Source organism: Saccostrea cucullata, unplaced genomic scaffold (assembly GCF_032062105.1).
Source record: "Saccostrea cucullata isolate Sc308-1 unplaced genomic scaffold, CSIRO_AGI_Scuc_v1 ctg128, whole genome shotgun sequence".
NCBI classification, from domain to species: Eukaryota; Metazoa; Mollusca; class Bivalvia; order Ostreida; family Ostreidae; genus Saccostrea; species Saccostrea cuccullata.
Window position 1 is genome coordinate 225,084 of NW_026935471.1, and position 15,239 is coordinate 240,322.

The 15,239-nt window shown below is 34.8% G+C and overlaps 1 protein-coding gene across 1 annotated transcript; it reads left to right on the top strand.

Moving 5' to 3' along the window:
* The first annotated feature begins 554 nt into the window (after positions 1 to 554).
* Positions 555 to 8,311, top strand: LOC134242947 (protein mono-ADP-ribosyltransferase PARP12-like). The gene is made up of 6 exons (XM_062725151.1): positions 555 to 1,819; positions 2,038 to 2,270; positions 2,432 to 2,647; positions 3,638 to 3,834; positions 4,166 to 4,381; positions 6,887 to 8,311. The coding sequence occupies exons 1-6, from the start codon at positions 628 to 630 to the stop codon at positions 7,947 to 7,949; spliced, it is 3,117 nt and encodes a 1,038-aa protein (XP_062581135.1). The 5' UTR covers positions 555 to 627; the 3' UTR covers positions 7,950 to 8,311.
* The last annotated feature ends 6,928 nt before the right edge of the window (positions 8,312 to 15,239 follow it).

Genomic DNA, 15,239 nt, shown 5'->3' on the forward strand with positions numbered 1-15,239 from the left:
ACTACAGAGCAATAAATATGACCTTTTTGCACTACAATTCAGTCTAACACATAAATCAATTTTCAAAGTTTTTTCCTTCAATATTTTTTATCCAAATGAATTATAGGATCAAACGCAATTTCTTTTCACATGAAAATTGTATCAACAAAAATAGTTTCAAATTACTTCGCACAATCAATTATTTGACCTTTCTGCACTCAAAAAATGTTATTTTTCTGGTGTTAAAAATCTATACAGCAATAAAATGATTTGAAAGTAATGACATTTTAAAAGAGTTGTTAAAATTATCTTATATATTCAGAAAATTCAACAAAGTAGGGGTCTGTGATGATAATTTTTAGATATTACTTTAAACAGAGGTCCAGACAAAAATCTGCTGGAAAGCCGAGGAGCGAATCTCATTAATATAGAATGCCACAGTGCAGTGATGATCTCGGCCTGGTTTCAGCTCCAAGGGTACCGATGGACCCCACCAGGGACGAGATCAAAACAGTGGTGTAATGTTTAGACATCTAAGACATCGAATAAGGACATTCAAGAATAAGGCAAAATTTGAAAGCGGAGTATATCATTCGATTTCGGATTATACAAACTAAGAATTCGAAGTGTGAGAAATCTAATAGAAAAATGAATACGTACCGAGGAAGAGGAGGATATGGAATCGAATCAATGACGGTTTATCACAGTGGGATCAACGAAAATTTTCTTGACAAAGCAATTGAAAGGTCAAGAGGAAGAGAATTTAAACGTAGAGGAAGACGAACAGGGTTTTATGACTCAGAAGAGGAATGCATCGAGAGCGAGGAAGAATTACCTACAGGTGACATCACAGATCAGTTTGGGAAAATGGATTGCAAAACTTCTGGTGTACAAAGAAATTATGTTTCTGGACGTCAAGACAAAAGTACAAGGAAAGAAATAGAATATTCCATAGAAAATGTACATGCTAGCTATGATCTCTCCGAAGAAGGTGTGTTCAAATTCCTTGTCAAAAGAACGGGTGGTTTATCTAGTGTATCAAGTTTCAGAGAAGAATATTTCCATTTACCAGTAAACTTTACTGAATGGTTGTTGAAATGCAAAGAAAAACTTACTGTTTATAAAAGAGAACAAGAGCCTAAGTGCATCGGGCCCTTTTATAAGAATGCAACTTTGTGCTTCCATCACACTGGAATCGGAAATGTAAAGGAATGCAGTCGAGTAAATTGCTGTCATTTTCACATTTGTAAATTCTATCTCAATGGATTCTGCAAAAATGGCAATAGATGTAAGAGGGAGCACGATTTTACAAACGAACACAATAGAAAGATAAAGGAAAAACTCGGGCTCGAGGATTTTAATGACAAAGAAATCAGAGTCATACTTTTATGTAGGTACCCACAGGTTTGCCGTGCCCGAACATGCTTGGCAGGGGAAGATTGTCCGTATCTTCACATTTGTTACAATTTTATATCAAATAGATGTGAAGATTCGGAGTGCGAAAGAGGACACTCATTCGAGACGCCACATAACAGATGGGTTCTTTCCGTGTACAAAATGGAGAGATGGCCACGAGAAAAGTTGTACCTGCTCAGGTTGTTGATAAACATGCCAAGAAATCAACTAAGCGTGACTTATCATCTCCAACCTCCACCAATGCATCCCATGTTAATAGACACTGAAACATATAAAGAGGTAGAACGCATGGATTGCAATTATGAAATAAAAGCACAGCTTATTGAAAATGAGCAAAAACCATTAGGATATATCACAGAAAATAGAGAAGAAAGAAAATATCTTCCTCCTAGTAGGATCCCTACCACGTCATATCTTTTCTCAGGTAAAGTAAAGAGGAAAGTTCTTCACCGTACCCACTTCAACACTTGTTTTACTGAATTTTTGAAAACAAAAGGATAAATTGGTACAAATCAAACAAAAAATCAATTAAAACTTTGTGGGTAGCTTTGAGTGAGTATTTTAATTTTCTGTTGAAATTATAGGGATATAATATTTACAAACAAGAAATATTACATAATGTTCATATTCTTTGCATTCTAGCAAAAGACCTTTCAGAATCCAGGAGTGAACTGGATGCAGATGCTGACAAACAGTACATTTGTTTGAATGCTTTGACAGGAAGTTGTCAATGGAGAGGTTGTAAAAAACACCACACACGGCTACCCTACCTCTGGCAGATCCGTATGTATGGAGAGTGGGTCAGCTTTGATGACGAAGAAAACCAAAAACTTGAACAAAGTTACAGCAGTTTGGAAGACAGTGCTGATGGAAAGGTTTTTTTTTTTAAAAAGAAAAGTTGATTAATAGGAATCATTCTCTTATCCAAAAACATATTTCCTGAATGCATGCAACTGCTTTGAATATGATACAAAGAAAAAAAAAACACCGAATGCATTTTTTATTTTATAATACATGTATATTGCGATGTTTACAGTTACCTTTTCCGGAAAACACAGAGAAGATTACTCTGTACTTCAGAAAGGAATACGGTGTCACTGACATGGCTGGAAAGTCAATTAAGGTACCATACAGACGACTCACCACTGTATCATTTGCTGAAGAGGACATTCCACTTAAAATAGGTACCTTCCACACACAATGGAGGTGGTATTTTAAAAATGACTTTGGACAGTGGACTCAGTATGAAACGGTAAATCAATATGAAAAATGTATTTTGATGGTAATCCTGAATTTCAAGAATCGAAGATAGCATAAATTTAAAGTTAAATAAATGAGTTGTCGGAGCAAGCTTTGAATACCAGTAGAATTGTGAAAATTATTGCATCACTAGATTATGGCCAACTAGCACGTGGTTGTGGAAACTAAAGCTACTCTGCATTCGTATTAATTTTAATCTATTTGTTAAATATGTTTTTTTACAGAAGAAAACCTCATCCCGAAGTTTGAGAAATGTATTACCATTCTCTGTTTAAGAAATAAAGACTGCGTTTTCGTGAATGTTGCAGAATAACCTCCGAGATCGAAAATTGTTGTTTGAAAGATAAAAGCCGAGGCGGCTTTTATATTTCAAACAACATTTCTCGATTTCGGAGGTTATTCTGCATTATTCACGACAACAAGGACTTGATTTCTATTCTACTAAGCAGTTCTAAAATAGACCGATCGGTAGAAAAACGAATTAGGTCACAATGCTGCGAAGCTGTTCCATTTAGCACCAGAGTGTAAATTTGTTTACCTGTGAATAGAAAGTAGGCGATATCTCAAGAAGTTTTTGCAATTTATTTTTATGTTCATTTTAATCACCCAAACCAAGATTGGTACATGGGGTTCAAATAACGTATATATATTTTATATACAAACTGGTCAGAGGTACATAGTTTCTATATAACAAAAAAAGACATATAAATAAAATAGACAAGAGCGCGATAAAATGAGAGGAAAATATATCAAGGAGGAAAGATTACGACCTATGGACCCGCTTGTCCCTCTTATATTGCCCACCCACCCGATCCGCACCTACTCTTCTCTTTTGCCTTAAGCGGGGAAGGGGGCACAGAATTAGCTCTGAATTAGCTTGTAGTAGATAAATTTATAAGCAAATTAATAAAATATTCCCAAGGATTCATAGCTGGTTATATTTATTTACTTCTTTCATTCCAATTTTTATTATTTTTTAAAGGATCTTTTACAACACACGCTGGAGAAGAAATATATATCAAAGCAAAAAAGTTATCTATTTACCAGAGAGAGCCACAAATTTAAGTACAAGGTAGAGTTTACAGAGCGGAAGCAAATCAATATTGATACCAAGAAGGTTCGCAAAATTCGAAGAAGGCCCATATTTGTGTCTCTAGCTGAAGTACAGTCAAGACAATTGTAAGTAATATCAAACACAATATACAACGTGGAAATTTTACTATTTTATTACCCGATCATGAGCAGTTGCACATCGTGATTTTGACCTGCCGACAGGGGATGCTTACTCCTCCTTGGCACCTGATCCCGTCTTTGATATTTTGCTCTGCTCCCAATAATTAACGTTTCAATGAAGTAGAATAATTTTGAGCTCGATTATTTATTTTTATTATATGTTTGTTATCTTCATATTTTATTACACTTGAAATAAATTCATACATTTTTTTTTTAATTTGTCGTACTTTTAATTTATTTGATAATTATCTATATATTCCTTTTATTATCATTTTAGTCCAAGATTGTTAGATGTTGCCATAGCTGAACCATGTCCAGCTGAATGGGATCCGTTAGACTTAGCACATGATTTTGAATGGGTTGATTTAGAGAGAGACGGCAGAGAGTATAAAACCGTAGAAACTGAATTCTTTTCAACACTCAGAAAGGAAAGATTTCAGATAAACAACGTATTTCGCATACAGAATCTATGCCTATGGAATGAATTCGAAATGTAAATATATTTTAACTTTTACTGTAATCCCTCAGTAACTAGGAGAATTTATGAAATTCTATACAGCTTGAAATCGGATTTAAAATACATTCATGTCATATATAAATCTTTTAACAAATATTGTTCAAGTAATTGGGGGTTTAAAATGAATCTCGGCAAGTTAAAGCTGATACGATAAATTATATGACTGTCAGATTCAAGCAATACTATGCTACTCAGAAAAGAAATTTTTCAAAATTCTTTTATATAAGGAGGAATGTCACAGCAGTATTTTATTTAATAGATCTTTAAATCATACCTTTGAAACTATCGTTTCCGCATTGAGAGATAATATCTCAACATTTGAACGTGTATTACATGGAATCAAATTAGTATTTTTGTTAGATTTAATCAATTTTAATATTTTGATCTTGTTGGGATCAGTTAAATTTTAATTGGTATTCGCCAAAATTAAAATTAAAAATTCTCTGATATTTCGCAATTTCATTTCAATTTAAAGAAGTGATTGTCTAACATATCCTTTGTTAGTTTCACATGTTTTTAGATCACCTGAGCCGAAGGCTCAAGTGAGCTTTTCTGATCAAAATTTGTCCATTGTCTGTCGTTGTCGTAGTCGTTGTCGTCGTCGTTGTCGTAAACTTTTCACATTTTCATCTTCTCAAGAACCACTGGGCCAATTTCAACCAAACTTGCTACAAAGTATCCTTGGGTAAAGGGGATTCAAGTTTGTTCAAATGAAGGGCCACGCCCTTTTCAAAGGGGAGATAATTATGAATTAGAGAAAAATTAATGGCATTTTAAAAAAAATCTTCTTCTCAAGAACCACTGCATGGACCAGGAAAGATGAAACTCATGTGAAATCATCCTCAGGTAGTGTAGATTCTAGTTTGATCAAATCATGACCTCCGGGGCTAGGGTGGGGCCAAAATGGCCGACCCAAGTTTTACATAGGAATATATAGGAAAAATCTTTAAAAATCTTCTTCTCAAGAACTACTGGACCAGGAAAGATGAAACTCATGTGGAGTTATCCTCAGGTAGTGTAGATTCAAGTTTGTTCAAATCATGACCCCCAGGGCTAGGGTGGGGCCAAAATGGCTGACCCAAGTTTTACATAGGAATATATAGGAAAAATCTTCTTCTAAAAGTCTAAAAATCTATAAAAATCATCTTCTCAAGAACTACTGGACCAGGAAAGATCAAACTCATGTGGAGGTATCCTCAGGTAGTGTAGATTCAAGTTTGTTCAAATCATGACCCCCGGGGCTAGGGTGGGGCCAGAATGGCTGACCCAAGTTTTACATTCAATTTGGTATATATATAGGAAAAATCTTTAAAAAATCTTCTTCTCAAGAACCACTGGACCAGGAAAGATGAAACTCATGTGAAATCATCCTCAGGTAGTGTAGATTCTAGTTTCTTCAAAGCATTACCCATGGGGCTAGGGTGGGCCAAAATGGCTGACCCAAGTTTTACATCGGAAGATGTAGGAACAATCTTTAAAAATCTTCTCAAGAACCACTGGGCCAGGAAAGATAAAACTCATGTGTAATCATCGTCAGGTAGTGTAGATTAAAGTTTGTTCAAATCATGACCCTTGGGGCTAAGGTGGGGCCAAAATGGTTTACCCAAGTTTTACATAGGAATATATAGGAAAAATTTTTAAAAATCTTCTCAAGAACCACTGGGCCAGGAAGGATGAAACTCATGTGGAATTATTTTCAGGTTGTGTAGATTTAAGTTTGTTCAAATCATGACCCCCGGGACTAGGGTGGGGCCAAAATGACCAACCCAAGTTTTACATAGGGATACCTTATAAAATCTTCTTTTCAAGTACTTCAAAGCCATGATTAGTGATATTTATATGGAATCATCCTCAGGTAGTGTAGATTTTAGTTTGTTCAAATTATGAACCCCTGGGGGGGATTCAAGCCCCCCACCTCAGTAAACTTTCAGTTCTGATCTGATATGTGCTTTTTCCTAGCTGATGTGCTCAGGTGAGCGCTGTGGCCCCTGGGCCTCTTGTTTTAATATATTATCCATACGCTTTGAAAATATTCACAAACAAGGTGTTATATTTTCAAAAAAAAAAATTTAAATTAGTCAAAAATTGAATGTCTATCTGCCTTTAAAAAAAATTCACATATATGATACGTTCATTTTTTTTAAACCTAAAGCGTCTTATATGAAAATAAAACTTTTTTCATTTACTGTAAATAAATGAAAAATAATCTGATAAAATATTTAAGTGCTAACAATAATCTTTCAATGCTGAAACCATCATATTTTAACAGTGATGGCTTAAAGATCTATAAAATAAAACTGCCATTCTTCCTTAAAATCGAAGATTTTATTCTAATCCGATGAACAAAATAGTATATATACTTTTTATATCAATTCAATAAAATCGGTTCACTTTAACTTGAAATAGTTTGAAACTAGACGGTATTAATTATTCAATCAATGTGTCATATATTCAAAGAGATCAAAATATCTTTCTTTTCAGGAAGAGGGCAAATATGGAGAAAACTCAATCTATAAAAACTGGAAGCATTGATGAGAGAAGTCTCTTTCATGGTACCGATTCTTTTGACACGTGCTACGGTATCTGTACCAATAATTTTGATTTTCGTTTGAGCGGCAAAAATGCAACAGCGTATGGAAAAGGTTCTTACTTTGCAGTTTCAGCAAAGTACAGCAACGGGTTCACAAAAGGTCCTATTCGTTTAATGTTCAAAGCAAAAGTTTTGATCGGAAACTTCGTTAAGGGAAAACATGACGTAACGTGCCCACCAACTATCCCTGGCAAAGGCCACAAAAGATACGATTCCTGTGTCGATGACGTCACAAATCCTTCTATATTTGTTGTGTTTGATAGAAACCAATGCTACCCAGAGTACCTTATTGCATATAAGGAAATTCCTAAAGACACCTCAGTAGATTTGCCAATACCTTGGAGTAGCATACAAGTAAGTAATTTGAGTGTCACCAGCGTAAACAAATCGGTCCCAACAGCCACCTCAGCACAAAGCAGCGGAAATCGAGGTCCATCTGCAGCCATTCAGAATACAAGAAGCATGCATTCCAGTGGTGTTTCGAAAGTTTCTTCAAGCTCACAAGCAGTTGCTGGATTCTCGACATCTACCCTAACATCATCTCTTGAAAAATCCAATCCTACCAGTGAACAAACACGTTCACTCGGTACTCAGAGAAATACCGGTAATTCCTCTGTGATGAATTCATATAAACCGAGCTTATTAAGTAACAAACAAGCATATACTTCGAGTACCACCAAGGCAAACACTTCAGTGCCACCACCCACATCTGATCATAATAGTAGCTCACGAGGTCAACCTGCTGCCATATATACCACGAATAATATTAATACCGGTAGTGTGTCAACAGTTCCTTCAAATTCACAAGCGGCTTGTATGTCCTCATGGCCCACTTTGTCATCTTCTGCAAGAAATACCAACACTCTCAGTGGCCAAACGAGTTTTTCCACTAGTCACAGCAACAGGTCTTTTCCGGATAGAAATCGGAGAAAAGACTCGTGTAACATTCTTTGAAGATCAGTACATGTATAAGGGAAGCACTGTTATGAAGCACTGATAAGCACTGCAAAGGAAGTCTGGTTATGCCTACTTCGTGAAATGGTCCGGACATATTCTGACAATGCAATCTCTTTCCATCCGTCATGCTGGGTTGTCCAATTTTTTTTTTTGGTTGTTTGAGAATTCTTTTATGGATGAACTGGAGATGGTTTACAGATTACTGAGTCGAATGAGTGATTTTAGCAAAGAGATCTACACATAACTTTTAAAAATTCAAATCAATCGAGACGTTTATAATGCCTTTACGTATTGTGCTGATTTGTTAATTTGTTACTTGTGTGTTTTAGGGCATCTGAGTTACTATGTGAAATAACCAATTGTTAGATCTTTTTGGGAGTTGAACTATGTTCAATCTCCCATGGTCATCACGCATTTAATATGCGCAGTAATTTGTGTTGATTATATAGAGCCGAAAGCGAGGTTACTGTGTCGACCAATTTACTCCGATGATATTCAACAGAAAACATGCATAAACATCCGCAGCAAATAGTTCATGTTATTTTCTCCTGAATTGATCTAATTAATATAATTTGATATGTAATTAAATGTAATAATAAAGTAATCTTATTTTGAATATTAAAATTTCTTTCAAAGTAAAACTAAATTATAAAGAACCACAAAAGTTTTTCGTAATGGAACTCGTTTTTAGTGTAGCGTCATATATAAAAACCGAAAGATACGAACGACAACTCTACATACTGACGGCAAGCGGTAAATCTAGTCTTCCCGATGCCCGACTCCCGACGGTCCCGGATTTTGGATTTTTAGCAATTTCTTTTTTACCGATGCACAGAATTTATAAATTCTAACTTTTCACGAACATTTTCTTGGTTTAAATGAATTCATTAATGCATAAAAACTTAAGGAAACATGCGTATTTGTTACTTAATCAGCAGTATCACCTGCCCAAAAGCGGTAAATCTAGTACTCTATTATAAATGTTAAAACCAAAAACGGACACCGATGTTTTCGTAGAATCGCGATTAAAAACAACAAAATGAAGTATATATATATATATTTTTTTTTAATAGAAGGAAAACTTCATTTACATACCAGATAATATATACGCACACAAACTCTCACATATACCACTGTTTTTATGTTTGGTCATTTTAAAAATGTTTGTTTTTTACTTTGTATTGATTTTTTCTTCACAATATTGATAAATTTAAGTTCTGACATACTCCATGTATAATGTTCCTGTAACTGAAATACATTTATATTCACAGATAAGTTTTATATAACAAACCTGTTAGCTCTTAAAAGGATGCTGTGTGGAAATCCACATTTTAACAACATTGATATTATTTCTGTGAAACTGAAATGTTCATAACACATGGGTAAAGGTGCTAAGGAAAAATATATTACAAATTTGAAGATGAACTAGAGGTACTGTGAGCAGTGAATTATATAAATGACCAACCGCCTCTAATATGAACATAATGGCAATGTCCATGGTAAACGTTAATAAATGGACAGAATTAAGTGAAAATACATTATGGATTCTTAGCTTTTTTTTTAAACATAAAAAATACCAACCTTCTAATTGGTCATATTTTATTTGCATACTATTATTTTGCTAAAACATTCTAATTGTACCCAGCAGGGCTCAAAAAATGATATAAAATAGGTTTCAATTTTCGATTAACATTATCTCCATGGTGTGTTTTTATTTTATCCAGGAGGAATCTTTGTTGACGAATAAAATTCTTCACAGCATTGAGGTCAATAGTAAAATATAGACGTAATTATCATTTTTTAGGGTTAGATGTTCATTTTTTCGCCCGCGAGGCGCAGTGGTTTAAGCGTTTTCTCTAGAATCGCGGAGTAGGGAGTTAATTCATTCGTCGCGTGTTACATTGCAGGACGTGGAGACTGGTCCTCCTGATGAGACAATGTAAAGTGATGTTCCCTGTCACAGTAAGTGCTGTCAAGAAAACGATTCCTCACTGCTCAATTGCCGCGTGTGCCGAATATAGGTCTAAATTTACAGCCCTCCATAGGCAAAACGTTACCTCACTATATAAATTCAAAATTCTAGAGGGGGCTGACGTTAAACACCCTCCCCTCTAAAATGCAATGTTTGAAATGATTTTAGTAGCTCGTATCTGCAACAAATTTAAGACGGCACTCTGGGCCATTGAGCAGTTAGGAATCTTTTTTCGTGTCAACGCCTACTGCGACAAGGGACATCGGTTTATAGGTTCCATCCGAAGTATACCAGTCTCCACATCCCGCAGTGGATTTGAACCCACGGTGCAAGGATCAGCTTCTTACTTCGCGAACAATTCGCATTGAACACAGTTTAAATTTTTTCTTTTCATTATCATTAAGTGACATGAAACAATGACACCCCCCTAAAAATTATAAAGTAGAAAAAAAGTAGAACAGTAACTCCAAAATAATTTCACAATTCATAATGAAAGACCATTTTTTTTAAAAAAAAAAACATAGCTGGAGCACAGGCACTTGTTTCGGAAATAAATTTTTAACCCATGGTATAATTATAACACAAGGTATCTAACTCTGAATTACACTCGGTACCCCCCTCCTCAGAAACGCACTCATTTACAATGTCAGAGGAAATGTAATGACAAAGTGTTTAATATCATTGTCTTCCATGATAACTTATCTACACAACCATATACGGCATGCATGTCTTTGTTTTCGTTTAGACAGCGTCAACTCTGCTCGCCGAGTGGAAAAGTCGAACTAAACCACGAAATGGTATTTGCCAATCTCGGACAAAGAAGAAAATTTAAAAATTAGTGCGTTAAGAAATACAATTCCAGATTTGAAATATTGCATTGAATAAATAGAATTTGATTAAGTCTCATTTTCCATAAAAACACTACGACATTTTTTCGATGTAATTTTAGAAGCAGATTTTTAGCCATTCAAAATCTCGGTGCGGGATTAGCACGTCATACCGTTTCGTGGTTTAGTTCGACTTTTCCATTTAGCAAGCAGTGTTTTGACCCTGTTTACGGAGATAAACGAAAACATAGACATGCATGCCACATATGGTGCCTGTGAGCTGGATATACATGTATATTATACATTTTTAGCTCCCCTGAGACGAAGGCTTAAGTGAGCTTTTCTGATCAAAATTTGTCCGTTGTCTGTCGTCGTCATTGTCGTTGTTGTTGTCGTAAACTTTTCACATTTTCATTTTCTCCTCAAGAACCACCAAACCAATATCAACCAAACTTGCCACAAAGTATCCTTGGGTAAAGGGGATTCAAGTGTAATGAAATTTTAACTTAAACTTCAATTCTCATATATCAAATATTTGTAAGAAAGCAGCTAGACAATTAAATGTCTTAAAACGTGTCGGGAAACATCTTTGTAAACTGGGTAAACTTATCACTCCTTTATAATGTCCAACTTTAGTTATTGTCCTCTGGTGTGGCATTTTAGCAGTGATCAAAACTGCAAAAAAAAAATAGAAAAAATTCAAGAGCGAGCACTAAGATTCATATATAATGACTACACAAGCAGTTATGAGCATCTGTACGAAACTGTAAAACCTGTGACATTTTGATAACTGACACTTCTTTCACCAGTAATGTTACTGGACAGAGCTTCTATACCAAAACTTGGGAAAATCTGAACTGCAAATCTTCTAATGTTGTCTATGGAATAGAATGTAATCTGTGTGGACTTATTTGTGTCGGTGAAACCAAGGGATCGCTTAACAAAAGAATATCAGGTCATCGATTTCAAATAAATCATGGTGGTCAGCAGCTTTTATATAAACATTTTAATTCACCTGATCATTCTATTTTATCAATGAAAGTTAGAATTCTGGAAAAGATTTATCACCACACAAATAGTCCATCTTTGAGTACACCTTTCCGTAGACAACGTGAAGAAGTTTGGATTAGGAAACTAGGGACAGCCTTTCCCTATGGATGTAATGACAATGTCGATAGTGTAGGAAATCTAACAAGCCCACAGTGTAATAATGTAAATGTGATGGGACTTTTTAACAATACTCAGAGACGTAAGCGTAGTCATGGACATCGTTCGTACAATAAACCTGCAATACACGACGTCTCTTTTGATTCATTACTACCTTATGTAAATCAACAGTTAGGTCTACATCATATTCGAACCAAACTTTACTCTGTCCCTTTGAAACTTTTAAATAGTCTTCTTGAAAAGACCAAGGAACATCCAAATTTAGATTCCTCGACACCTGAATATAGGCTCGGTTCTGTGATTATGGATATTGCACATCATAGGCTTTTTAAATCCGCACGTTTCACGGAAGAAAATGCAGCTAAAACAATCCGTCTTTTCCTTAAACTTCAATATGCCAATAAAGGAATTGACGCGGTAAATATTAGTAATATTCTTAATCACAAAAGGGTCCAGTCTTATATTCCACCATATTTCAAGTTAAAGACTACGCCTTGTATTTCCTACAAATATACATCGACCATTGCTTCCAAACTTTTCAATTACAAAAATACTTTACATGGCCTGGATATCGACTATCTGAAAAATAATCCTCTTTCGTGTTCATGTTCTTCTTCGCCCTATAACTATAGTCCTGCTGGACACGTTATTACAGGTGACGTAAATATAGTTCGTAATGAGGACCTTAGATCACTTATTTTAAAAGGTCCTAAATATAGGGAACCCCGATCCTTCAACTGGCGTCGGAATTTCATAAATTGAAGTTGAAATTTACGCCAGACGATAGGCTAGATATGAAAAAGAAGACATTGACACCTTGTCAGAATGGATTAAATGTATCAGATCCATGTTAAAGTCACGTATTAAAAGATTGAGGGGCAAAATGAAAACTATCTATCCTTCTGTGTTCAATAAACCAGAAGTGAAAAAAGAATTAGATAGATTACACGATCAGTACGTACTGGTTCCTGCCGACAAAGCAGGTAACAACATTGTCTTCGTTTGTAAGGCTCATTATATTAATTGCATTTTAGAAGAACTTGGATTTAATTCTACGAGTGGTAATCCTACTTATACATATACTACTCTTTCTAAGGAAGAAATCCTTCAAAATCACCTGTCAGTTTTGAATACTTTTAATATTCCACAGAGCCAAAATGAATTTGAACTACCTTATATATATTGGATTCCGAAACTTCATAAGAATCCTTACAAACAAAGATACATTGCAGGTTCCAGTAAATGTTCAACCAAGCCTCTTTCGTTACTTCTCACTAAAATATTGACAGTAGTGAAGGAAAAACTTCAAGAGTACTGTACAACTATATATTCAAGAAGTGGTGTAAATCAGATGTGGATACTTAAAAATTCTAAAGAACTTTTGGACAATTTGAAATCACAAGACTTTACAAAATTCAACAGCATAAAAACTTACGACTTTTCAACTTTATACACAACAATTCCGCACGACAAATTAAAATCCAGGCTTTTTGATATCATTGACAGCTGCTTCTTCAACAAAAATGGAACTCGTAAGTTTACTTACCTCGTCATTGGTCATTTGAAAAATTATTTTGTTAAAACAGATTCTGATTGTACACATAAGTACTCTGAAGTTGACATCAAGAAGATGCTTGAGTTTCTGATTGACAATATCTATGTGGTTTTTGGAGACCAGGTATTCCAACAATCTATTGGAATTCCCATGGGTACAAATTGCGCTCCGTTATTAGCAGACTTATTTTTATATTCATATGAAGCAGAATTTATGCAAAATCTTTTGCGTGAAAAGAAAAAAACACTTGCTGTGGCCTTCAACTCGACATTTAGATATATCGACGACGTATTGTCAATTAATAATGATAATTTCCATTCCTACGTCGACACGATATATCCCGGTGAGCTTGAGATAAAAGATACCACAGAGTCCAACACATCTGCTTCATACTTGGATATTTTACTTGAAAAAGACACAAATGGTAATCTAACAACCAAGCTATATGATAAACGTGATGACTTTAACTTTTCTATCGTCAACTTCCCTTACTTATGCAGCAATATACCTTCATCACCTGCATACGGAGTATTTATATCTCAGTTGATTCGATACGCAAGAGCATGCTCTACGTATGAACAATTTCGTAAACGAGGTAAATTATTGACAAGCAAGTTGATGAAACAAGAATATCAACAGTCTCGTTTAAAGTCATCATTTCGTAAATTCTATGGTCGATACAATGACCTTGTCAGCAAATACAATTTATCATTGAATGAAATGCTGACTGACGTTTTTCATACCAATTGTTAGTCCATTATTTATACACTGAATTGACTACGGATTTTTTCCGTTATTTCCTGATTATGACAATGAGCACACGGCGGGTGTGACCGGTCAGCAGGGGATGCTCACTCCTCCATGGCACCTGATCCCACCTCTGATGTTTCGGAGGTCCGTGTTTGCTCTGCTCTTGTTTTGTATATTTGTTTAATGGACGTTGAGATTGAATACTGTTCGTTATTTCCATATCCTTACTAGAAAAATCAAACCTCCCCTCACTGAAAATCAGGCGTATGAGAGCCATGGCCCTTGAAGTCTTCAAAATTATAAACTATCAAAGCCCACTGTTCCTGCAAGATTTAGTTCAACAGCGAAATTCCACATACAATTTTAGATAATATCAAAAGACTCTGGAATTACCCAGGCCAAGAACCACTAGGTATGGAAAACAGTCATTCAGCTATGCGGCTGCTACGTTGTGGAATTCTTTACCAAATCATGCTAGGGAACTTTCCACCCTCAGCCAATTTAAAACGTTCATTGAAACATGGACGGGGAAAAAAATCCAAATGTAGTTCCTGCAGAAACCACAGCATGGGGCTGCATAGCTGATGAGAATAATTACATAAATTGTTTTTAATTTTTTTTTTCTTCTTTTTTCTCAATTTGGTTTAGCTATGTCTGTGTGAATTTTTAATTTTCTAAACTAATTTATTTATTTATCGTTTTTTATTTATTTATTTTTTTTTATTATTATTAATAGTACAATTAGTTATTTTTAATCTGACTTTAAGGGTTAAACGTAGTGCTTAATTTTTAATACTGTCATATGACTTTTATTTATTTATTTATAATACTCACGTTATATTTATTTTTGTTCCTCTTAATGCAATCATATTGCTTTTCAAGTTTGTTTTTTTTTTCTTTAACTAATTCTAAAGAAAATATAAATTCTTAACATTTGTTTAATTCTTAAAATTCGTTTTATCTGCCATATGTATGTGTATATATGTACATGTGTTTTTGCATGTTAATTTATGCTG

Coding starts and splice junctions, on each gene's coding strand:
- LOC134242947 (XM_062725151.1), top strand. CDS start 628: ATGAATACGTACCGAGGAAGAGGAGGATATGGAATCGAATCAATGACG. Junction 3,835..4,165: donor GAAGTACAGTCAAGACAATT/GTAAGTAATATC, acceptor TTATCATTTTAG/TCCAAGATTGTTAGATGTTG. Junction 4,382..6,886: donor CTATGGAATGAATTCGAAAT/GTAAATATATTT, acceptor CTTTCTTTTCAG/GAAGAGGGCAAATATGGAGA.